Source organism: Solea solea, chromosome 17 (genome assembly GCF_958295425.1).
Source record: "Solea solea chromosome 17, fSolSol10.1, whole genome shotgun sequence".
Classification (NCBI taxonomy): Eukaryota; Metazoa; Chordata; class Actinopteri; order Pleuronectiformes; family Soleidae; genus Solea; species Solea solea.
The window spans coordinates 6,245,694-6,267,759 of NC_081150.1; the positions used below are offsets into that span (position 1 = coordinate 6,245,694).

At 42.8% G+C, this 22,066-nt stretch overlaps 1 protein-coding gene across 5 annotated transcripts in view; it reads right to left on the minus strand.

Moving 5' to 3' along the window:
• runx2b (RUNX family transcription factor 2b) overlaps nucleotides 1-22,066 on the minus strand; it is a 41,981-nt gene that overhangs the window by 12,630 nt on the left and 7,285 nt on the right. For 4 of the 5 annotated variants that reach the window (XM_058613920.1, XM_058613915.1, XM_058613916.1 and 1 more), the window contains 3 exons: nucleotides 10,914-11,176; nucleotides 9,401-9,557; nucleotides 7,287-7,391 (listed from right to left, as the gene is read on the minus strand). In XM_058613920.1, coding sequence (XP_058469903.1) covers nucleotides 7,287-7,391; nucleotides 9,401-9,557; nucleotides 10,914-11,176 — 525 coding nt within the window. Of the gene's footprint in view, nucleotides 1-7,286; nucleotides 7,392-9,400; nucleotides 9,558-10,913; nucleotides 11,177-12,311; nucleotides 13,397-22,066 lie in introns of those variants that run through there. The other variant, XM_058613919.1, reaches the window with a different exon arrangement.

Genomic DNA, 22,066 nt, shown 5'->3' on the forward strand with positions numbered 1-22,066 from the left:
ACACACACACACACATAGAATTACATATAGAAACATGCACATTCAAGACAGGATGCAAACAAAAGTCTGCACACCTTTACACACACTGGACATGCACATACGCTTGCACATGCCCCGAGATTTAGACACACACACAAAAGATTAAGAATGATTAGATAACACCTCTGTAGATGGTATCACTAATCACACAATTGCACACTGATCCTAGAAAAGTATTATTTCAGCCGTCCAAGAGACATAAGTCTGGATTCAACTCACTCCTGCTGATCTGATAACAGTGAGTAGAAGCAAGTAGGCAAACACAGTAGAAGTCGCCTGTAATTAATGGCAGCATTAGATTGGATCTGAGCCCGAGCGCAGACTTCGTTGATGGGTGTTTAGCTGTTCCCTCATATGTCCTGGCTCAAAGAAATACTCAAATGAATTAGGTCCTTAAGCTATGGAACAGCTTGTGTTGGGCTTTTTACATGACATGGGTGACTGGTTCCAAGGGCTAAAAAAGTTTAAAGGAATTGTTTGACAATGTGTGAAATATGCAAATTCCCTTTCTTGCCAAGTGCTAGACGGGAAAATTAGAAAAATATGAAGCTGCATAGGGAAACAGCTAGCCTAGCACTGCCTAAAGCGAATGATATTCATTTTTTTTGTGCAGATTAAACAAACACTTCCACATTGTCAACCTACCTCTTTATTGTACCGCACCCCCCACCCAACCAACACATGCTGACACATCATTAGGAAATTCTCCTGCCTGCTGCCTGACTAAGAAACACATGAGGAAAATGTTGAGCGGCAGAAACTCCTGAATAAATGGGATAATTTATAAATTTGGTGACGCGTCATGCCCTCTGAGCCCTTCAGGCTGGTTTATGATCACTGGTTGAGCTCAAATGAATGTATCTTTGGGGCTGATTCAAAAAAAAACATGCACATGGAGCCCGAGTTGAATCAGCCAGTCTGTGTTTGTATGTGTATGCATGTGGCTGTCAGTCATCTAACGGTGGAACAACCAGTAAAGTCAGTGAATGAATGCACTGGGTCCATATTTCACTTTTTTATTTGGGAGCCCTCACAGTGGTCATGTTGTTTTTGTGAACGGTCAGAAACAATGAATTATTTCAAGTGGCAATCTGAGGTTGGCAGAGCTTAGCTCAGGAGGAAAAAGGCCTCAGTGGGCGAGAGCCAGACGCCCGTCTACCTTGGGGGTCTGGCACAGAAGGAGAAGGGAGCAGAGAAGAGAGGAGAAAAAGAGGAGGCTGGATAACAGAAACAGCACTGGAAAAAAAGAAGAAAAAAAAAAGGGGGAAAAAAACGTGAAAATGTGAAGAGATGAGAGGGGAGGTTTGGGAGATGAGGCAGCAAGCGAAGGAGAGAAGGAGAAACTGGGAGCCAGGCTGTCGTGGAGCGCTGCCAGCCGTCTGTGTGGTCCATGCGTTCCAGGCTGGAGGAAGCAAGCCAGGCAAGGGAAGGGCACACACACACACACACACACACACATGCGCTCGTGCACACACACACGCACACACACACAGTACAATTCTCAAAGGTGATACATTTATTGAAAGCAAAAACACTTTTTCAGCACATACACACTTGTGTAAAGAGCACTTACACACACACACACGCACACTCACAGTATTGTGTGTGTGTGTGTGTGTGGTTTTCAGACAGTCTCCCCCTGCACCTCTCTGCTCGCATTAAAGTGTTTTGATTCAGAACACGGGAGAACAAATCCCTCACAGTGGTTTTTGTTGTAGCTCAGATCCAAAACAAGACCCCTCTTTCTTAATATTTATCTCTTTTATTATGTACATTGTACATTATATTCTTTTCTGCCTCATTTTCTCTCTCTTCATTCATCCGCCTTTCTCTCCGTCGCTCCCTCCCACTGAGTGATTTTGTGTTTTGCATTTTCGAAGCCTTGGCGCCTCTTCAAGGAACTTCATGAGACATTCAACTGACTGACTGCCTCTGGAAAAGCCTGAAGACTTTTTTTTTTCTCCTCACTTTTTCCCCCCCTCTCTCCCTCTTTCTTTCTCTCTTCTCATTCTTGTTCTTCCTGATGTTTGGGTGATTCTTATATTAGTCCTGATCCCATTGTTAAAAGAAAGCTGCTCTGGCGGAGGGAACAGCAGATAGGTGGGTGTGTGCCTATGTGTACGAACAGTGTGCGTCTGTGACAAAAGGTGACTGACTAAAACCCTTTTTAATGACCTGGATGCTGTTCAGTACATTCTATTTCACAGACAAGCTGCTTGAAGTCGTCACTCCTCAGTCATTACCATACACAATTCAAGGAAATTAAATGATAGTGGACTGACATCTTCTTAATAATGTTGTACATTATAATTAGCATAAGCATTAAAAAGGTAAAAGTATGTGCCATGTCCTTTGTATGCTATGACAATGTTCTGAAGCCTTTTTGTGTCGTCATGTTAATGGAAGAATCTCACTGACTCATATTGATTCCAACCTCCGATTACCAGAGATGTCAGACTTATTTCAGGAGTTTGGGATGCAGCCTAGCAACCACTCCAATAAGGTTATTTAGACGTGTGGGTGTTTGTCTGGGTGCATGTGATGGAAACATGCATCATCCTCTTCTGTCCATCTAACTTGTGGTGTGCCACAGGGCTCAGTTTTAGACTCACTGTTGTTTTCTATGGAATATTTCTTTTTTTGGGGACATAATTGTTAAATATAACATTTGACTCATCCATGGACTTTTTATGGAGTAAGTGTGTTTATGTAAAAACAAACAAACACAAAAACTACTTTTTTTTCCACGACACTGAACTTACTGACACTTTTTTTTCCTAAGTAAAATCCAGTTTTCACTCACATCATCCTTTATAACATTGACTAGAAATCTGAGAGTCCTCGTTTGTGATGCTATTGAGATTGTATTGTTTTTCTTTCTACACTTAAAGATCATATCCAAAAATCTGATTTTCTTATCTACTTATCTATCCTTCCATTACAACTAGTGGAACGCAGTTGTCTCTCAATTGCAGCCAGTCCAGAAATTTAGGGAAATATGATCATATCATCCCTGTCTCTTTTCATGACCAGTTTAAGTTCAAAATGTACTCATTAATGTAACAGTTATATCAAATCTAGGCATCTGGCAAATCCTGACCATGTGTAAGGTTGACCATATCCTGAAGTTCTCAGATAAATGTCTCTCAGGAGGTATTAAATACTTTCCTGTGTAAGCTTTTAAGGTCTTTATGTGACTGACTTGCTATCTGTGTATAGTCCCTTTTCATTCATTTTCATGGTGCAATTTCCAGCCTGCTATAAGATACCGTGTTTTGTGGTATGCTTTTAAAAATTCCCTTTTTGTCTTTATATTTATGCACTTATAGCACAATCACAGTGAGCATTATTATTTTTGCTGGTATAATGTATATACATGTGTATAATTTGTGCGTCACAGGAAGAGTTTGGTTTGGCAGACATGTCTCCTCAACCACTAATATTGTCTGCAGACCTGGAAGTAACCAGGACCTCTTCACCAGAATTGTTAACACCCTGACCAAAACAGAACCAAAACACGACCCTGTTCCCAACTCTAGAACCCCCCCCCCCCCCCCCCCCCCACCAGACCTAGTGTCTACAAACACTAGAGAGCAGAGTCATGCCTGACCACTAACCTCCACCGCTGAGACACAACACACGCGTCACACACACACACAGTTATGCACAATAACCACTGCAATATGCTAAAGCAAGACACAGTACGTGATGCCATAATGGTTTTCGTCACCTCCAATGTTTGTCTGTGTGCAATTAAGTATAATGAGAACAGTGGGTTTGGACAGAAAGCCTTGTATGTTGTGTTATTATGGCTCAGCCATTATCACTCAGGAAGTTTGTCTCAGCTGGCTGCAGCCACCGTCAGGAGCAGCTGAAAGGAGACAGAACCACCTATAAAAGCATATTGGTTTAAGCAACCACTCCCTGTCTATTAGCTCAAAATGACATTTAATGAGGCCTATTTGCTGCGCTCCAAATCAGCACTGTGGCTACACTAGACACTAGACTAATGACACCAATAACACTCTCTTTCTCTCTCTCTCTCTCTCTCCCTCTCTAAAATATTGTGTGGGTCAGCACATGTAGACACAGGCCTTTGGGGGCAGAAAAACACATGCATCAGCATCCGTATCTCCATGAGCATACAGACATGCACATGCCTACACACATGAACGCACAAGCATGTACAAACACACTTGTTGAATTGTTGGTACAGTGGCAAACCACAGGGTAACCAAGAGCTGTCAAGCGATTAAGCACAATACGAGCCACAGAAACCAAATTAGCCTCCTGCTAATAACATAGTGGCCAGAGGGACCTGGCTAACCACTCGCCATACACACACACACACATGCACCCACTATAAAAGTCTGAGGAAAATTTCTTTATACTAGGCCTCACTGATACTCGTCACTCTAACCACCCAATTAATTAGTTAAAGCTCAATGCCACAGTTCAGAGATATGAGCCCCCTTCATTCATGTGTGGTCCAACTTAACTACCTCCATTATATTACATGAGGAACCTCCGGGGGAAATGACATCCGTCAGCAAAGGTCATATGGCTGCCATAAGGCTTATCGAACACATTGACGCAGAATGTCTTTACTGAATGGAGACACCAGCAACCAGGCGAGTGGTTAACAAGGAGCAAAAACTGTCAAAAAACTCAACAAAAGCATAGAAGACTCTGATTCGTTCTAGCTGCTCAGACCGGCCTTTCGCCCTTGTTGATATCGAGTGCTATTGTCAGCTTATTTTCCACAAACAACACAACGTTTTGACAGATCAGGTCCACAGAGTGCCAGTGTATGTCACCTTTAAGACAGCCTACTGTTCTTTCTCTGCATGGACCGCTCCCTTAGGGGCCCAGTGTACCACAGGCCTCCTAATTACCCACTCGTTTAACACAAAATAGAGCTGTAATGGCCGACAAAGCCCCCCATGCGTCAATGAAGCGTTCACAGATTGAATCAGTGCTTTGGAGACAGCCGGTGCTCTCAGCTCTGAGCCTCTCCGTGCTGAAACTCTGAGGAGGGCTTGAGAGGGCACATGTGTGTTTTGCCACCCTCTGAACTCAGCTTAATGACCCCTGATTGGGAGACGTGTTCTGGCTGTAGTTTCTGGGTAAATTACACCAGCGCTGCAATTCTGACCACTTAACAGCAAAGTAAAGAAGTTCAGGGGTTACACACGATGACATAGTCTTTATTGCTTAAATTACTATCTTGAGACTTAAGTTAAAACATACAAACTCTGACTTTAAAGTTTTCGCCCAGACCACAAATTGAGAGAAATAAAAGGGAAGAACAATGGGTGAAAGTGCAAAGTCTCTTCCCCTCACCTGACATCATCAGGTAGTGCTGCTTTAGTTCACTTCAGTCACTGTGTTACCATGCACAGTTAAGTCTTGACCATTTAACTGGAATAATATCACGTTTACTGATAAAGTATGTTCACCTCCACGCCACTGGGTGGAAACAAGCCTTCTTTTAGCTTGTTAGTATTTGGGGGTTTATGTTTTTAGCAGGTGGCTAGTTGTTAGCATGTTAAATGCCATACCATGCCATCCATGGACTTTGCAAACGTAAATTCTTTGAGCTGACAGACTCCTCGTCAATCCAGAACATGCACCGGTCTGAATTTGGCTGTGTTTGTCTAGGTGTTGTCTTTGTGTACCAAAGTCAAAGCTGGGTGAGCGGGAACTGTGGAGCATGTGCACAGCAGCACCCAGGCCAGGTAGAGTCCGATTAAACGTATTTATTTGACTTCCAGTCGTATTATCTGAATGTGTTTGACTATATTTAGTGCAATTTAATTCAGAATGACATGTTTACATGTATTTTATTTTATTTAAGTCTGGTTTCCGTCGGAGTAGCACAATAATTATTTACTTTCCTAACGCCGTGTAAACATACCGGATGTCTCAATCTCACCCCGCGTACTATACGTCCGCGTCTCCCTTACGGCTGTTTAGACTCGCAGTTTTGTTGAGACCAAACTCTGACTTTCCCAAACAAAGTCTCATCTGCTCGCCACCAAATAACAGGACTTATCCAAGAGTTCATCTGACGAGGGATGCAGATGCGCAGGAAATGCTTTTGATCAAACAAGATGGCTCGAGAGCGATGAGCGATGGAGGGGGGGAAAGTGGGTGTGATTGTGAGTACATGTGCATTTGAGGACAAGCATGTGCCTTTGTTTCAGGGTGCGTGTTGATGAACACTGAATGTCGATTGTGTGAGGCGTTTCTTGGCACCATGGGGCAGATTTCCTACAACAGAGACTGATGGTGGTGGTACTAATCCTACTGTCTCTCGGCTCCTCTGTGTCTCTGTGCGTCCTGGTGCCATATGTGATGGGGCCGAGGGCGGGTATGATGAATATGTTTTTTTTTTTTTATGAATAGGGAGGAGGATTGGGGAAACAGCTGCATGCCAGACCAGTTGGCACTGACGGCTATAGTAAAGTTTTTTTTTCCTCCTCAGTTGTTTTTATATGGCCCATTAAAATAAGCTGATGCTAGCACTCTGCTACCCAGTGTACCCTCTCAGGAGTAATCTGCCTCACTTTTTACTTCTCTTCTTTCTCCCAAACCGTCACATGGGAAGCTGAGCTGCTTTCTCACATGTCAACTTAATTAAAAGTCAACTGATTACTAATTAAAACAGTCACAACTATTTACAGAAACTGTTATTTTTTTGTTTGTTAATTAACTTCTTTTATTACATTGCATTTGCTACCACTGGCTCACTGCACAGTCAGCCACACCCACAGTTTAGTTACAGGGACATATTTAGTAAAACTGAGTCTGTGCTGTGTCTTCTATGGCTCTCTCTTTATAAGCTTCTTATAATGAGAAATTCATTACGCTGATTATGTTGTTAGGGCTGTCTCCGCTTGGGCCTGAGACTTACAATTTGAGCCTACATAATCTGAAGGTGTGAGGTTTAATTGAAGTAGTTTGGAAGAAAGGTGTGTGTCCAGATGTTACCTGGCTGGTGATTAAAAAGACATTTGCCGGAACTTTAATTTGCTAAGCAAATGTGTCTCATCTTCTGCTTAGTTGAAGTGGACAATTCTGAGGCAAAGGGTGTCAAATGAAAGATGAGACAGTGGTGCATTGTGGGAAATGTAGGTTCAAACCTTCCACTCTCTCTCGCATCCCCAAACCTGATGTAAAATCACTGGTATGACCCTTTGAAGGCAAGTAAAAAGAATCAACATGGTGCATGCATTTGTACTCACTCCTGGGCTCACGTGGTCCGTCTACGGTGACCTTTATGGCTCGATGGTAAGTGGCCACTTGTGGTGGGTTGGTGAATACTGTGATTGTCAGCGTGAAGCTCTTGCCTGTGGTGACATCAAACAACATCAAATGACATACCATCTGTAGAGACAATGACCTGCATTCATAGCTAAACCATCCCTAAGTCACAAGTGTGGTTGTGATCACATAATAGCCAAACCAAACTGGGGGAAAAAAATCGACTTTATGAGGATTAACGACAGACAATATTGGCTGTTTGAGAGGGTCTATTAAGGTTTTTTGGCAGAGCCTGAATAGGATATTGACCGGAGGAGCCAGCATATTGTTGTCCAGACTCTCTCCGTGTCTAAAGCAGTGAGAGTGGGCGAGAGGCATTTTAATAGTCACTTCCTTTCTCGATAATCCCCAGCAGTTGCTGCCCTGGGGTTGAGTGTGTGTCTGTGCAAGTGTGTATGTTCCTATGAGTATGCATGAGGAATGCTATGATTCAGAGCGCAACAGCCCAGTCAGCAGCGGCATCAACGAATGAGGTATGCAGACGCGTCGAGTAACCATGGCTACACGCAGCAAACAGGAAGTGGGGGGCAGGTAGCTGCGGCGACTCATGGAAGCAGCTGTCCATTCATTCGCAGCCATCTACCCATGTGTGCGCTCCCCTCTTCCGTTCCACGCTGCAGCTTACTATAAACACGCCTGAGAGATCGGTGATAAGACAAGCCGCGGAGATAGCAGATCACAGATGCAACAGGTGTTCCACATACCTGGTCTGAGGCACATGTGGGTGAAGCAGAGCTAGTGATCTATGATAAAGACGGGACGCCCAGCACGTCACCTCCCTGTGCCCCCTGCCATCATTGCTACTGTCATCTGCTCTCCACAATCTAATTTAAGCTTGGTGTCAAGCAGGCCGGTACACTACCACACTATTAAGTCTAATGATGATATCAACAGTATCAGATTTCACTTTGTTATCTGTCCTATCCATCCATGCTGTCATCATATGGTGGCTATTTCAGGCCTGTCACTATCATTTCACATCCATCTATGTTTGCTCTCCCCACCTTTTTATGCACAACTTTTAGCTATCTAACATCCTATCAGCACACGCTGCTTGTACTTATCTCTGTCACTGGCGGGTATTCATTTCAGACACCTTGTAGTTTGATCTGCCCCGGCTCATTTGTCACTTCCTGTGACTAGATTCTGTGTCACTGCAAAGGGACACACGCAAGGTCTCCGTGGCAACACATCCAGCCACCAGGCCTACTGTCTTTTGTCTCAGCCGCCACCATCCCTCCTGACTGCCAGCACTTCTTGCTTTATTGACGGCTACAGTGGAGATGCTAAGCTAAGCTGCTGACAGCTCTAATCATCACTGACTTGTCGTAGGTGACGGCGTTCTATGAGACGTGGAGAAAAAAACACTAATCGACGGAAATATTTCTAGAAAGTTGGGGGAAAAGGTGTAAAAGAGAGTGAAAGTGTGTTCTCTGTGCTGCAATTACAAATCATGAAAAAAAAAAAAGATTTAGTAACAAGACGGTTAACAATGCAATGAGCCGCTTTGATGATGCCAAATATTCAGGGAATGCCATTTGAGTAAAGAGAAGTGTGCCTCTGCTGTGCTGAGGAGCCTCAGGATATGTGCAGAGAGTGATTAGCTGAAGGGCTGCAGCACCACCCAACATGTTTATAAGCCTGGCCTGGGTCACGCCAGGTGAACATTTTATAGAAGGATGAATAAAAGCCTTGTTATCAGAGCAACATGTGTAGCTGATACTGGCCTGACGAGTTCAATCTTTATTTAACTAAAGATACCGGGTAAGACACGACGGTTTATACAAAGCTTTTCTGACTCATCTTGGATAAGAAATAAAAAAAATCCTTATTTTAAAGTAAGAAGAGTGGCAGAAATATGATTCACCACTCAGACTTTAGGAGACGGGCGGTGGGATTTGAGCCCGTACTTAGAGAGATCATTATGTGGTTGCCACGTAGGGAATGTGACCACTAATCCACACCACTGAATCTAATAGCTCCCACTGACGAATAGTATAGTGTGCAGACGAGTGAGGAGTGTTTCAGGCCTCACCTCGGCCACTGCGGCCCACGAAGCGAAGGTCGTTGAAACGCGCTACCTGGTTCTTCATCACACCTGAGGCATTCCGCAGCTCGGCAGAGTAGTTCTCATCGTTCCCCGCCATCACTGTGACTACAGTCCCGTCAGGGATGTCTCCTAGAGCAACCACCTGTCAGGAGGGCAGGAACGAGGAAGGGTAGAAATTTAGCATGATGCACTCCTGTTCTGTGGCCCAAAACAGCTCAAATACAACCTTATTATCCACTGTATGCACAGTAATTATCTTCTGCTTAGTTGTATGCACAGAGTCTCTCCCTCTGTTCATGTTCAATGACAATTAGAAAAAAGAGGGATTTAATAACACAGTTGTGTCAGTTAAGAGCCAAAAGCTGAGTGAAACCAAACATAAGCTTCATACTCAGTTTCATCTCAGCTAATGTGACAGACTTGTTTTACATCACACCATGCCTCACCAAATCAGGTTGATAAAACGGATTCAATTTCACTCTGCCGACGCAGTTTGATACCATAATAAATGTGATTATATGTGAATCACTCCTCAGATGCTTGTGTTAAAAACTAAAGCAGCAAAGCCTTGTGTTATCATTTAGACGCCTGGATGCAGATTAAAGAGCCTGAGCAGGCCTGAGCAGCAATAATTACAGAGCCTCGCCGATGAGAATGGTTAAATAACACATATATTCTCAAAAGTGTCACATTTGATTTGGAGCCAGTGCTACAGCTACAAATTTCCACTGTGGTGTGTCTTTGATCTGTCCTTTAAAAAATATCTGTCATGTAATTAATAAGGGCCTTTCCTATCATAACAGCCCACAGAGGCCTAAAATATATAAACAATTACTCTTTACTGCATCTTAAGACACTTCTCAGTAAATGTTCAGTAAAAGTCAACATGTAATGGGTAATTATAATAATTTCGTATAAGCATTATATATCGTAAAATATTTGTTTTTAACATTTCTGGCATAAAGAATTATGCAGAATAATTGTCTGATTCAGAAAATGGTGGGTTATTATCATTACAAAGACAGCTTTAATATTACTTCATATTAGTGCCATAACAAATGAATAGTCAAGATTATTGACAGTAAATTAAATGTAGGTTATTATGCACACAACATGTGAAAAGAAAACAACACAAGCAAGTGATTTTCTTCTTTTACAAATAGAAACATTTAGCCAAAATATTTCCAGGTGCTATTTTAAGCAGCTTAATCTTTCCTGTTTTTATTTATTTATTTAATTTTCAGAATAAAAGCTCCTAAATCACAAATTCACTATTCAGCATTTGCAATAAAAGCAGACAGAAAAACGTCACTGAGATAAATAACTTGATTGAGCACATTTAAACCACTTCAAAATTAAATGGAATCAAATTAGAAAAGAAAAGAAATTAGAATAGTTACAATATTTTTTTTTTTTTTTTAAACACCAATATCTTTGATTAAATCCTACTACAGTTTACCCTTTAAATTTAGCCTCAGACAACGGAGTCGGGACTCACCTTGAAGGCGACAGGCAGCGTCTTGTTGCACCGCCAGTGGGAGGGCAGCACCGAGCACAGAAAGTTGGGGCTGTCGGTCCGGACCAGCTCGGCCGGGTGGTCGGCGATGATCTCGGCCATGCTGCGGTTTTCGTGGGGGCGCAGTCTTGGCACCGTCGCCGCCGCGTCCGGCTGCCCGGCTGGGGAGTTTACATCGTTCATCTTCCCTGGGACCGGCTGGAGGCTATTGGACGGCGGACTGAACCTCCGACTGGCGCTGGGATCTACGGGAATTCGCATCACAACAGCGTGGATTATCAGAAAAGGCACTAAAGTCTCTGCAGCTCTCCTTTTTCTTCCTTGTCTGTCTCTCTCTCGTGCGCACTCGAAGCAGAAACTCGGAGTGTGTGCGCCGCTGTTTGCTGAACCTCAGCGCGTCTGCCAATGGAAAATGGGACTTGGTGAGCGAACACCGCGTCTCAAAACCCTTTCCACTACAAACTTTAGTGGGCGCCTTCAAAAGACATATAATACACTTCTCCGAAAAAGGAAAACAATCCTTGAAAACTTGATGATGTATAAATTACAAGTTCTTTTTTTTCTCAAACTTCACAGAGGAAGCGTCCGTGCGCCATAACGCAGGCGTAGTTGCTCAGTGTGAATATAAATAACATCAAATACATGTCCAAGCGCGTAATAGGCTATAGAGTTACAAAAAGAGGCAGGTTTAAAAAAGAACAGCCGACCCAGATGCTCAAAAAAAGTTTTTGTCTCTCTTCCTTGAGTGAAAAGTCAAAGCGCTGCTCCAGGTGCGTCTTTGTGCCAAACTGAAAGACTCGCTGAAAGCCCGCAGGCTATGTACACACACACACACACACACACTCATTCACACACACATACACACACGCGCGCACAAAACGTTTTCAAGTCAAATGGATAAACTTTGACAATACATTTCAGCTATTTAAAACCATGCGACGCCAGGAAATCGTTCTTATTTTTCTGTATCGTCTCAGTGCGGAGCCGCAGGGTCTTTGTTTATAGGGTTAAAAAAAGTTGACGAATCAGGGGTGAAAAAAATAATCGCCGTTGAGATGAAGGAGGCGGAAAAACGAATCCCGATTTTGTAGCCGTAAATGTGGTTAGTGTTTGGAGGCCGGGGTTTCCCGTGCTCAGGCTTTTTGTGGTTTATATAGCTCGAGCGCACAGCAATTACTGCACTGATGCGACTCCAACACGTGGTGTCTGGAGTCAGATCCATTCCCTCCGCCATAATCTATCACGCCTATATAGACGAGCGGACAGGTCTCCACACCTTCATTACACACATGAGGGAAAACGTTTCAACCCATTTTTTTAATCTCCGTCATTACGCGCGCGCGCGCAAACACACACACACACACACACCGCTGTACATACCGACATGTTACCGCTCTCCTGGACCATCACCATCCCCGCGCACTAGAAGTGGTCATTTCCAGTCAGCGCACGCAAACCAGTGCGTGTTGTGTTACCACCATATCCCGACAGCAGCACGCGGCTCACAGGAGCGTTCAGAGAGCCGAGCACGGCAGAGAAGTGAGTCACACTCACTCCATAAGGTAGGAGTGAGTGAGTCAGAGAGCGGCGAGTCTGTCAGGTAGAGGCGCAGGAGTAGAGTTTCACCCGGTCGCAGGGGAGAGCTGTTGTGCAGGTGTACAGGTATTCTACTTAAAGTCATCCTCGTCCGCCCATCGCGCAGTTTATTGTTAATCCACTGCTTTCTGTGAGTATGTAAAACCCCGTTTATCATACAAACGATCACAGTGCTACAAATGAACGGCATGTGGAATAGATGTAACGGCGCCAGATGACCATGGTGACCATCTGGATCGTTTCGAACGTGCGCAATTACGCACGACCTTTAATGCGCATATTTCAAAAGGCAGCAGGATGTAACTAAAGCACATTTAGTCAGGTCATGCATTTACTTAACTTCAACATGGGTATTTGAATTTATTGTTATTTATTTAATTGTACTGTCTAGTCCTGAAGGAAATAAATGCATTGTTTTTTTTAACCTCCTTTACTTACATGATTTATAAAAAATAAAGCATATATAGACTTGAAATAGAAATATAAAGCATTATTTTGCATTGAACATTAAAAAATGTTAAAATAAGTTGCATCACCAGCAATACAATGTTCCTGTCACCTTTAATATGCACCAATAATCCAGTTAATCCAACCAATAAATATTAACATGTTTTATGGCAAAAAGAAAAACAGGTATGAGGGAACATGTGGAGGACCTTTGTTAATTATATAAATGATATAAAAGATATTTTCTTCTTCCCTTTAAATGTGTTATATCTTGTAACATTAAGCACATTTATAGATTATCAGATGTTTAAGCAAGAAAAACATTGTTTTTTGTTAGTTTGTTTTGTTGTTGTTTGTTCGTTAGTGTACGTGTTTACAGCTCTGAGTGATGGATGATCTTGCAGCACAAGAACGTCAAACTAAATTTAAAAACACTGTGGCAAATCAATAAATCTAAAAATAAATAAATAAATAACACAGTCGATTATTAATGTGTGGCATCATTTTATGACTCCTTTTAATTTCTACACACAAGTAGAATTTGCATTTCAAATGCAGGGCTTTTATTTTATTTTAATTGTCTGCAAGTTTGGTTGAAATTGTTTTTTTTGTTTTTTTAAAAAAAAAAGCATAAATGGCAATGGCAAGTTTCAACCTTGAATTAAAAATGATATTGAATAAAATAATGAAAAATACTGAATGCTTTGAACCGAGTGCTAAAACGTCTAATCCTCAGAGGGGATGCTGCTGTGAGGGCAGTCAGTGAGCCTGTGGGCCTGCTTCTCCTGCCCCTCCACTGTCTACTGTAGAGGGCATCATCTACCCTCTGTGAGCTCCGAGAGACTCCAGTATCTGAGCACAACTCCCATCACGCACTCCACCCTCCATCCTGATTATCCATCAGTTTCCCGATGAGTGTTTCTGAGTGCCACATCACACAGCAACATGTGTATTGCTACTCTGTGTTCCTTTTCCATTGCTCTTAAACAGGCTTTTATGGCAGACTCTTTAAGACAAAGGCCTTTGATACTGTGGGGCCTGACTCAGAAATAAAAGGGACTACTGGGAGGCACAGCTGCTGTTGTTGAGATCCTGACACGGCTTTTGCGTCTTATTTTAAATTCTTTACCTCGACTTGTAGCTTCATACATTTTGAGACTAGATTTCTGTGTCGACAAAAAGAGGTTGAGTCGAGCCAGAGCATATGGAATACCTCCACTTCTTATGTTTCACAACTCTGTATGTATGTGGGTGTGCACATTCATACATGTCTGTTAGCATATATGTGTGTGTGTAAGGATGTGGGAGGGATATATATCTATATATATATATATATATATATAGATATATATATATACACATACATATAAAGTCTGAAAGCACTGACACGCATCTGGCACCTTGTCATATGGACAGGGAGGAGGGGAGGAGAAAAAAAAAGAGTGATTGAGTTACACTTCCCCTCCATGTGCCCCAAACACCAGAAATATGGTTCACATTGTCCAACATTCTCAAAGATCAACTAACAACTCATGGATGAATACATGTGAATAGTAGTAATTAAATCTGTAATAGTGATAAACATGGCCTTGCAAGAACCGTGAAGCCAGTTATTCCAGCAGGGTTAAGTTTCAGCTCCGATAATATCATTTCTCTCTCTCTCTCTTTTTTTTTTTCAGCACTGAATACATTTGCAGTAATGTGGAAAACATGCTTAATGTTGTAGTGACATCTAATTTAGGAAACGTTAGGGATGAAATAATAATACCTAACGTGGAGTCACGTTCGTACAATCAAGTTAGTGAGCCTAATTATTTTAAATGTGGGCACGTTTTGACTGACTAAAAGATGGAAATTTCTTATCCTCAGTCACACTTCTATGTCCAACTTTTCACCATGTAATTGTCGTATCAGACACAGCAGCAGGAAGAACCTCTGGATTTTTTCCCCCTGTCCTATCCAAGGCTCCGAAACATCAGCCCCACCCAACGTAGTTTTGACAAAACCGACTCTTAAAAAAAAGTGTTTGTCCGATCTGACTCCGCTTTGCCTTCCCACTGTACACCGACCATCTGCCTTCCAGCTCCCTCCAGGATATAGCCCGCTGTGGACTGTGATCTGGCTCGATGTCACCCAGAGGTGTGGGGGTGACCTCTGACTTTAAAACCCACCTTCTGATTTCCCATAGATGTGAGGGGTAACAGCGGAGAAGGCGCTAATGTGCCTGAATTCACAGTTTAGGCAGAAAATACCACACAGATCAACTTTAAAATAAAATACAATGTTGTGAATTTTACTCAGTATTATAATTTTAGCACATTTAACTGATTCTGTTCAGTATTAACAGGCTTAATATGATGTGGTAATGAATCTTGGGTAAAGCTGCTCATTCACTGTGGCTGCTGCTTGCCTGGTGCACAGCTGGATCGTCTCTCTCGGCTCTGGTACCATTCATCTACTGTGTTACACTGGCTTGGAGTCATTGCACAGTAGGAGAAGTCACTAACAGTGAGGAACCACAATATACCACATTGAGCATGATGTGCATTTTATGATTTATGGTAATATTGTATTTCTGCCTCTCAGTTTCAATTATTTGTTTTCAATAAAAGCCAAACTCAGCTGACACTCTGACTAATTTTCCTGTCGAGATATCAAGCGTGCAATAAAAGTTTCTGTTCTCATTCCCACTTGGAATGACAAAAACTGTGTGAACCGCTAATATGAGCACACACACGCACACAATCAGTCTATAATCTTTCTTTGTCGACGTTTTCACATCTGCTGCACTTTGATGTTGACAAAAACACACACTTAGAGGCCTGTTTATATTCAGTATTAGCAACTCATCCATAAAGATTAAAGGGGTTTTGATGCAATAAAAGTACAACACCCTAATGCAACAATTTAAGCAGGACACACCCAAGCGCACGGGCTCACGCACAAACTGAGCGCACTTCAACTTTTATAGAAAAATAAGGAAAACACTGGTGAGAAACACCACTGTCTCTTCATACGACTCTTGTCTTCTTCACAAACACATACTCTCATCACTCAGCAGGAAAAGTACAGCCACTTAAGACGAAGGATTAAGGCTCCATTTCACAGTGGTGCATTTTTCAAGACACTTAATTATAGCTTTCTAGAGGAGGGCTGTGACGAGGCCCAGGCTTTTTCAGCTTTAACGGGATGTTTCCATGTTTGGCAGGCCAACAGCCAACCGGCTTGCCAGCTTACCAATCAGCGAGCCCACCAGACTCGGCAGCAAACCCTTCAAACGTCCAGTCTACCAGCCAATCGACCAAATATATCAAGAGAACAGACACACGGCTGCAAATGTAGCCTACCGGTCAGTTGCTTATAGACTCTGGTTGGTGCGGGCGGCCAACGTAGGCATATCAATTAGTGAACCGACGAGCCAGTAAAGGATGACGACAGGCAGAAACTTTACTCCTCGTGACCTCATCGACACAACCTCACCGACTCACATTCATGCACTGATCCCAGATCACAGCTAAGCCCTTAATGACCGTTTGTCACTGAGCCCGTGACATCACTCTGAACTTTTAGGATGAGGACGGCACGTCCTGTGGTGTGTGTGTGTGTGTGTGTGTGTCCCAGAGCAACCATTTTCACTGAGTCTCGTCCAAGTTTTGTGTTAAGACTTTTTGACTCTGGATCTCAGAGCGGCTGTTACTATAGAGTTTAACACATTTAAATTGCAAAATAGAGAAACGCAGAAAGCGTTTGTCTGATATTTCACGCTTTTATTCAAACAGCAGCGAGCGGAATGGAAAAAGATGGAGACACAGAGGGGGCGGCTGCTCCCTGCTTGTGGCAGAAGGGTAGTGAGGGAGTGAGGGAGTGAGGGAGGAGGGGTATAAAGACAATTTCCTCTCTGCTCTTATTGCTCTGACTGTCTGCCGCCTACTGCCTTCATGGAGGTCCCTAATTGAGATCACTTGTACTTAAAAATAGGAACAAAAAGGAACTTCTGTGGGCTGGGAGAAGGAGAGGAGAAAATAAAGCAGTAATATGTGACGAAGGCTGCCATTAAAGAGTACCAATGATAGATCTGAGCGAGTGGGGCAAAGAGCTGAGAACGCTTTCTGTGCCTGCCAGGGAACCTTCAGATGTTGATGTGTCACACACCACCTGCTGTCAAAGCGCTAAAACTGTACATGCATAAGAAACGTATTTGTAGGTTTGTGTGTGTGGTGGCTCTTTGATGAGGGAGGGTGACAGTGCCCGGGGCTAAGGCCAGAAAAGTGCCAAAAGGGGGGAGTTTGGTTTTTCCACTTTTGTATGCAACTGTGTGTATATTACAGTATTTTACTTTTTTTTTTTTTTACCCTGAAGCAACAAAATCTCTATGCTGTCAGACATATGTGGCCGCCCCACTCTATGCAGCTTTTGTGTCATTAGCTGTGCTTCTTTTAGTCCTTCACTTTAATTCAAGTGTTCCACCAATCACGGTGTCCCCTGAGCAGCTTTTCCCAGACTTGGTCCCCGAGTGTCCCCAAGGCGTGCTGGTTTTCTCTCCAAAACATCTATCACTCAATCAGCTCCGATCATGCCATTAATCAAACAAAGAACTCTCCTCCTTGGAGACTAGTTTGAAGGATTGGTTTGAAGGAAACGCAGCGTATCCAGGAGTGGTACCGCACCACGGCTGGGAACAGGAACCCTGTAAAGAGCGTTTTTCTTGGACTGAGACCCTCTGTAGGTGCTAAAGACAATACAGACACTCGGGCTAGGCCAACATTCCACTTTACACTTTTCCCTTCCTCTGTGTATTTCACTGGTCTACTTCCCCTCTGCAAACTAGCCGGCTAGTATCAAAATATTTATAGTACATCTGCAAGACATGCTGTTCTCATGTATCCAGGACCGTTAAGCCCTGTGTTCATTATGCGAGGTAAAACTAATACCAGATTTATAGAGGGAGATTTCTCTCTGTTCTGCCTGTCCGTGCAGTGCGATTGAGGATGATTTATGTGAGGTAAGGAGGCTCAGGCGAAATAGATAGTGTGACTACACAGCGAGAGGCAGTGGCCCAGACTAGCACTCACAGGGGGGCTATCGGCTGTCACTTAACCGTTTCAACTGCTCCTGTTTTGAGACTGAAAGAAGGTAAGGAAGGACAGCGAGGGAATGGAAGGAGGAAGAAGGCGAGATTATACCGTATGTTTGTGTATCATGCATGGAGACAGGGGTGGAGGAATGCCCAGGTGCACTCGGTCCAAATCAATGTGAGGGGCTGTAGAAGAGAGCCAGATGGAGGGAAAAAAAGTCTGTCATGGATGCTCAATTGCACACAGACATAAACATTTAACCAAAGACAGAGTAAACCCACGCCTGGAAATATACCATATACATTTTTTTTTTACTTGGAGCATTTAAATGTATTAAATATACTACAGTATGTGCTTTTCTTGGCCGTCAGCGTGGAATGGGTATCCTGAATGGTTTTAACTGCAAGTGAAAACAAATTTTTCGTTATGTCTCCGTTTCTGGGGAGTAATCAACATCAATACTGTCAGTCAGTCAAGTGAATGTGTCCAGCATTGAGACAACAGCCAATCAGATAAACAGGAAATAAAGAAAACAGTGCTGGGCAGGCATCGCAAGAAGCCACAGAACTGGGCGTGCTTCAAGAAACAGCACTCCACTTCCGAGTGTTTGGACCTTGCTCTGTTCTTTCTTTTTTTCTGATCTCTCGCTGGTCGCGCTCCAAAACACTGAGACTGAACCCTACAACCTGGAGCCGTGTACACACTAGACTGAATTCCAAACCATTCAGATGTCAAAATTGCCTCAAGAAACTTCAACTTCTGAGAGGCTTCACATGTAGCAGCTGATGCACGGTGTCATGAAAGAGTTAAAGAACTAAGTTCAGAGCGTGTCATGGCTGATGCAGCTCACTCAGCGATGGCCCTTTGCCTAAAACCTTTTGCCTGAAGCCTATAATTACATAGTGCCTACAAGGCTACTGGTCAGAAATGAGTCACAACAATGTGGGGGTGTAGAGGAGAGAAAAGAGATGGATGGATGGAGCTCACTTTCATAGGTTCCAGCCTAAGATGTCCACAGACAAAATCACTTCTAGTCATCTTAGGAAGACGCTTTAATGGAAAAAAACATGGACATTTAGGGGACAATATACAAACATAAAGATAAATGATTACAGACCTATGACCCTGCATTTTCCACACACTCACTATTTGCTGGTTATTCCAGGACAGGAGAGGACTGTTTCATACTGTGTACTCTCAGTCCCTAGCCGAGACCTGGATGACGCCAGCTTGACAGCGCCTCTTAACCAGTCAGGAAGACTCCTCGTGCTGGGTCCCATGGGGAACATCAATTCTGTTGTGAAACACTGTCCCTCAAATACAATCTAATCTGTGGTGTTGCATTATAGCAAAGTAGAGAATTTGAACGTCATACACATAAAAAAAATCCTCTCTGGCAACAGGGTTGTTGGGATGTGGTCTCGAGCTGACAATTAAATTGTCCGCCTGGAATATAGTGTCACTCTGGAAGCACGAGATTTATAGCAAATAATTTCACGAGAACTGATCATCTTAAATGTTTTAACTGGGTTTTATGGCACCATAGATCACTCTAATATGTTCTGGTGTCCCCCAGGAGACTGAAAACTGTTCCCAGTAGTTGCAGAACTCATTTACAGGCAATTAAAAAAGCTCTAAACAATCCAACCTCCCTCTCACTGAACTAATGTTAAAAAATACTTGCACTAATTAGCCTCTTTTCTGCAAATGAAGAGAGAATCTGACCTCTGGACGAGCCACTGAGCATCACACTTCTTCTGTAAAAGCTTCCAATCATAAAACAGGTACACATGGGTTAAAAGCTATAAACATTAAACTTGTGTTTACATCGCGAGGCATTCTTTTTCATCAGTAATCACCTCACACTGTGAGCCTGATGATTGGGTAATATTTATGATGGGCCCTCGGGGTGTGCTTCCCTCGCAGTCTCTCTCTCTTCTGTCTATAAAATCTTTTACCCTTTGCTCAACTGCAGTGCAGACAAGGTCCCATTAGGAGCTGATTGTATATGTGCTTTTTAACTGCGCCTCTATAGCAGCTTTAATGTGCACAGGTCATGTGCATATGTGCGCCTATGCATGTGATGTGGGTGTGTACGTACAGTACGTATGCCAATGTGTGTGTGCAGCAGTAAAGGAGCTGGCTCTCAGACTTTGGTTAACCAGACTATAATTTGGAGGCCCGGTGAAGACTCCCAACAGCCTCTCACTGTTTGTTTACCAGAGAGACCAACTCTACTGTTTCTGCTGCATCTGCAGCTCCCGCTAGGAAAAGGGTGTGTGCATCTGTCTGGTCGAGTGTGTATGAGCGCGTATGACTATATAATGTATGTGTAGGTGTAATCATGTCAGTAATGCACTGTGTAAATTTGACATTTTGTACCGTTTCCATGATACATTTCTATCATTAAGCACGTGCACAGTCTCATTAGCTTTTTAAGGAAGCGGTGCAAAAAAAAAGAATCCGACAACCCTCGCTCTTTTATTTTGCTCATGCATCTTTAAACAACAGCAAATCAAGCCTATAATATAAACACACCGCTCTTCCGATGCTGGAATGGTAGCTTTGTCATAAATAAAAAAACAGAAAGAGCCCAACTTCACAGAGACACCCTAACATTTGTGTTTGTCAGCAAAAATGTTTTGTTTGTGCCAAGTGTAATTCTCCCGAGACTAAACTGCACGCTTTCCGTCCCAACTGAGCTTTTTTTTCTTTCTTCACCAGTTCTCCTCCCAAGCAGGAATTAGAAGAAAACAATGCAATTCAAAAGACCAGAGCTCGCAGCCTGTCATTTAGCCGTAACTTTGAATTGCCTCTGCTCTGCGTGAGCTGTTTTTCTTCACACACACACACACAGAATTGTTGCAGCATCCTAAAATTCCACCATGAAAGAGGAAGAAAGACAGAGGAGGAGGAGAGGAAATTTCAAAATGACTCTAATAAAATATTCCTGCTCCTCTGGGATCCTCCTTTGCTCATTCAGCATCAGGAGATGTGAAGCGGAAAAGGCCTGTTATTGGTCCCCATCCAAAAAGGCAGACAAGAGAGAAAAGAGGAAGAGAGAGAGAGAGAGGGAGAGATAGACCTATTTCCTTTGGGGAAAAACAGAAAATAGAATGAAGAGCGCAACAGTTGACAGAAAACTTTTGACTGCGACAACACAATGAACTACAGATGACTGTAAGGGGGCAGCTGTCTGGATGAGTGACAGGATTCAGCTCCAGACTGGAAGCCTGCTCCACTGACGATCAGACACTATGTATATGTGTAGACTTTGATCAATGCAGCGCTCCCTGTCAGAGCAGTGTAACTCAACTCAACTCTGTGTGTTTGTGTGTGTGTGTGTGTGTGTGTGTGTAAACTGGAACATTTTTGGGGACGAACATAAAACGCAAGGGCGACAACTTCTCAAACGATGTGTGCCACAGTCACAGGAGTGAGCTTTAAAACAAACTCAAATGTAATGCTGGTGTTTTCTATACTTTTCAATACTAAAGTATTTGTCTGTTTTTCTAAAACAGCACAAGCAGGCAAGTATAACTTTATATTAACCCTTTGTTTAAACTATATAAACCAATGAGTGGGATTTAACGTAGAAGTTGAGATGTACAGACATTTTTATGTACTTGTCAACACCTATTACTCTACTTGCACATCATTATTTATTGCTAGTAAAATAATTAACAATAGGAATGAAATCCTTATTAGAATAAAATATTTAGTTATTTCTATGGTAAACAAATTAATCTTAATCCTCTGTGCATAGTTTAATGGCTTTGTGGTACTTCCTCAACTTCAGTTTAACCAGATTATAATTGTTGTAAGTAATCCATACATTTACAGATGGTCTCCTCTTGTCTGGTCGTGTATACATATGAGCAGGTTATAACTGTTTACATGCTGCCCATTCATGCTAAGTGTGGGGTTAAAGTCAAGATATATGACATAACTTCAATTTGTTTTGTTCTTAATCCCAATTTTCTGCATCTTTTCTTCTTTCTTTCTTTCTGTCCCCCC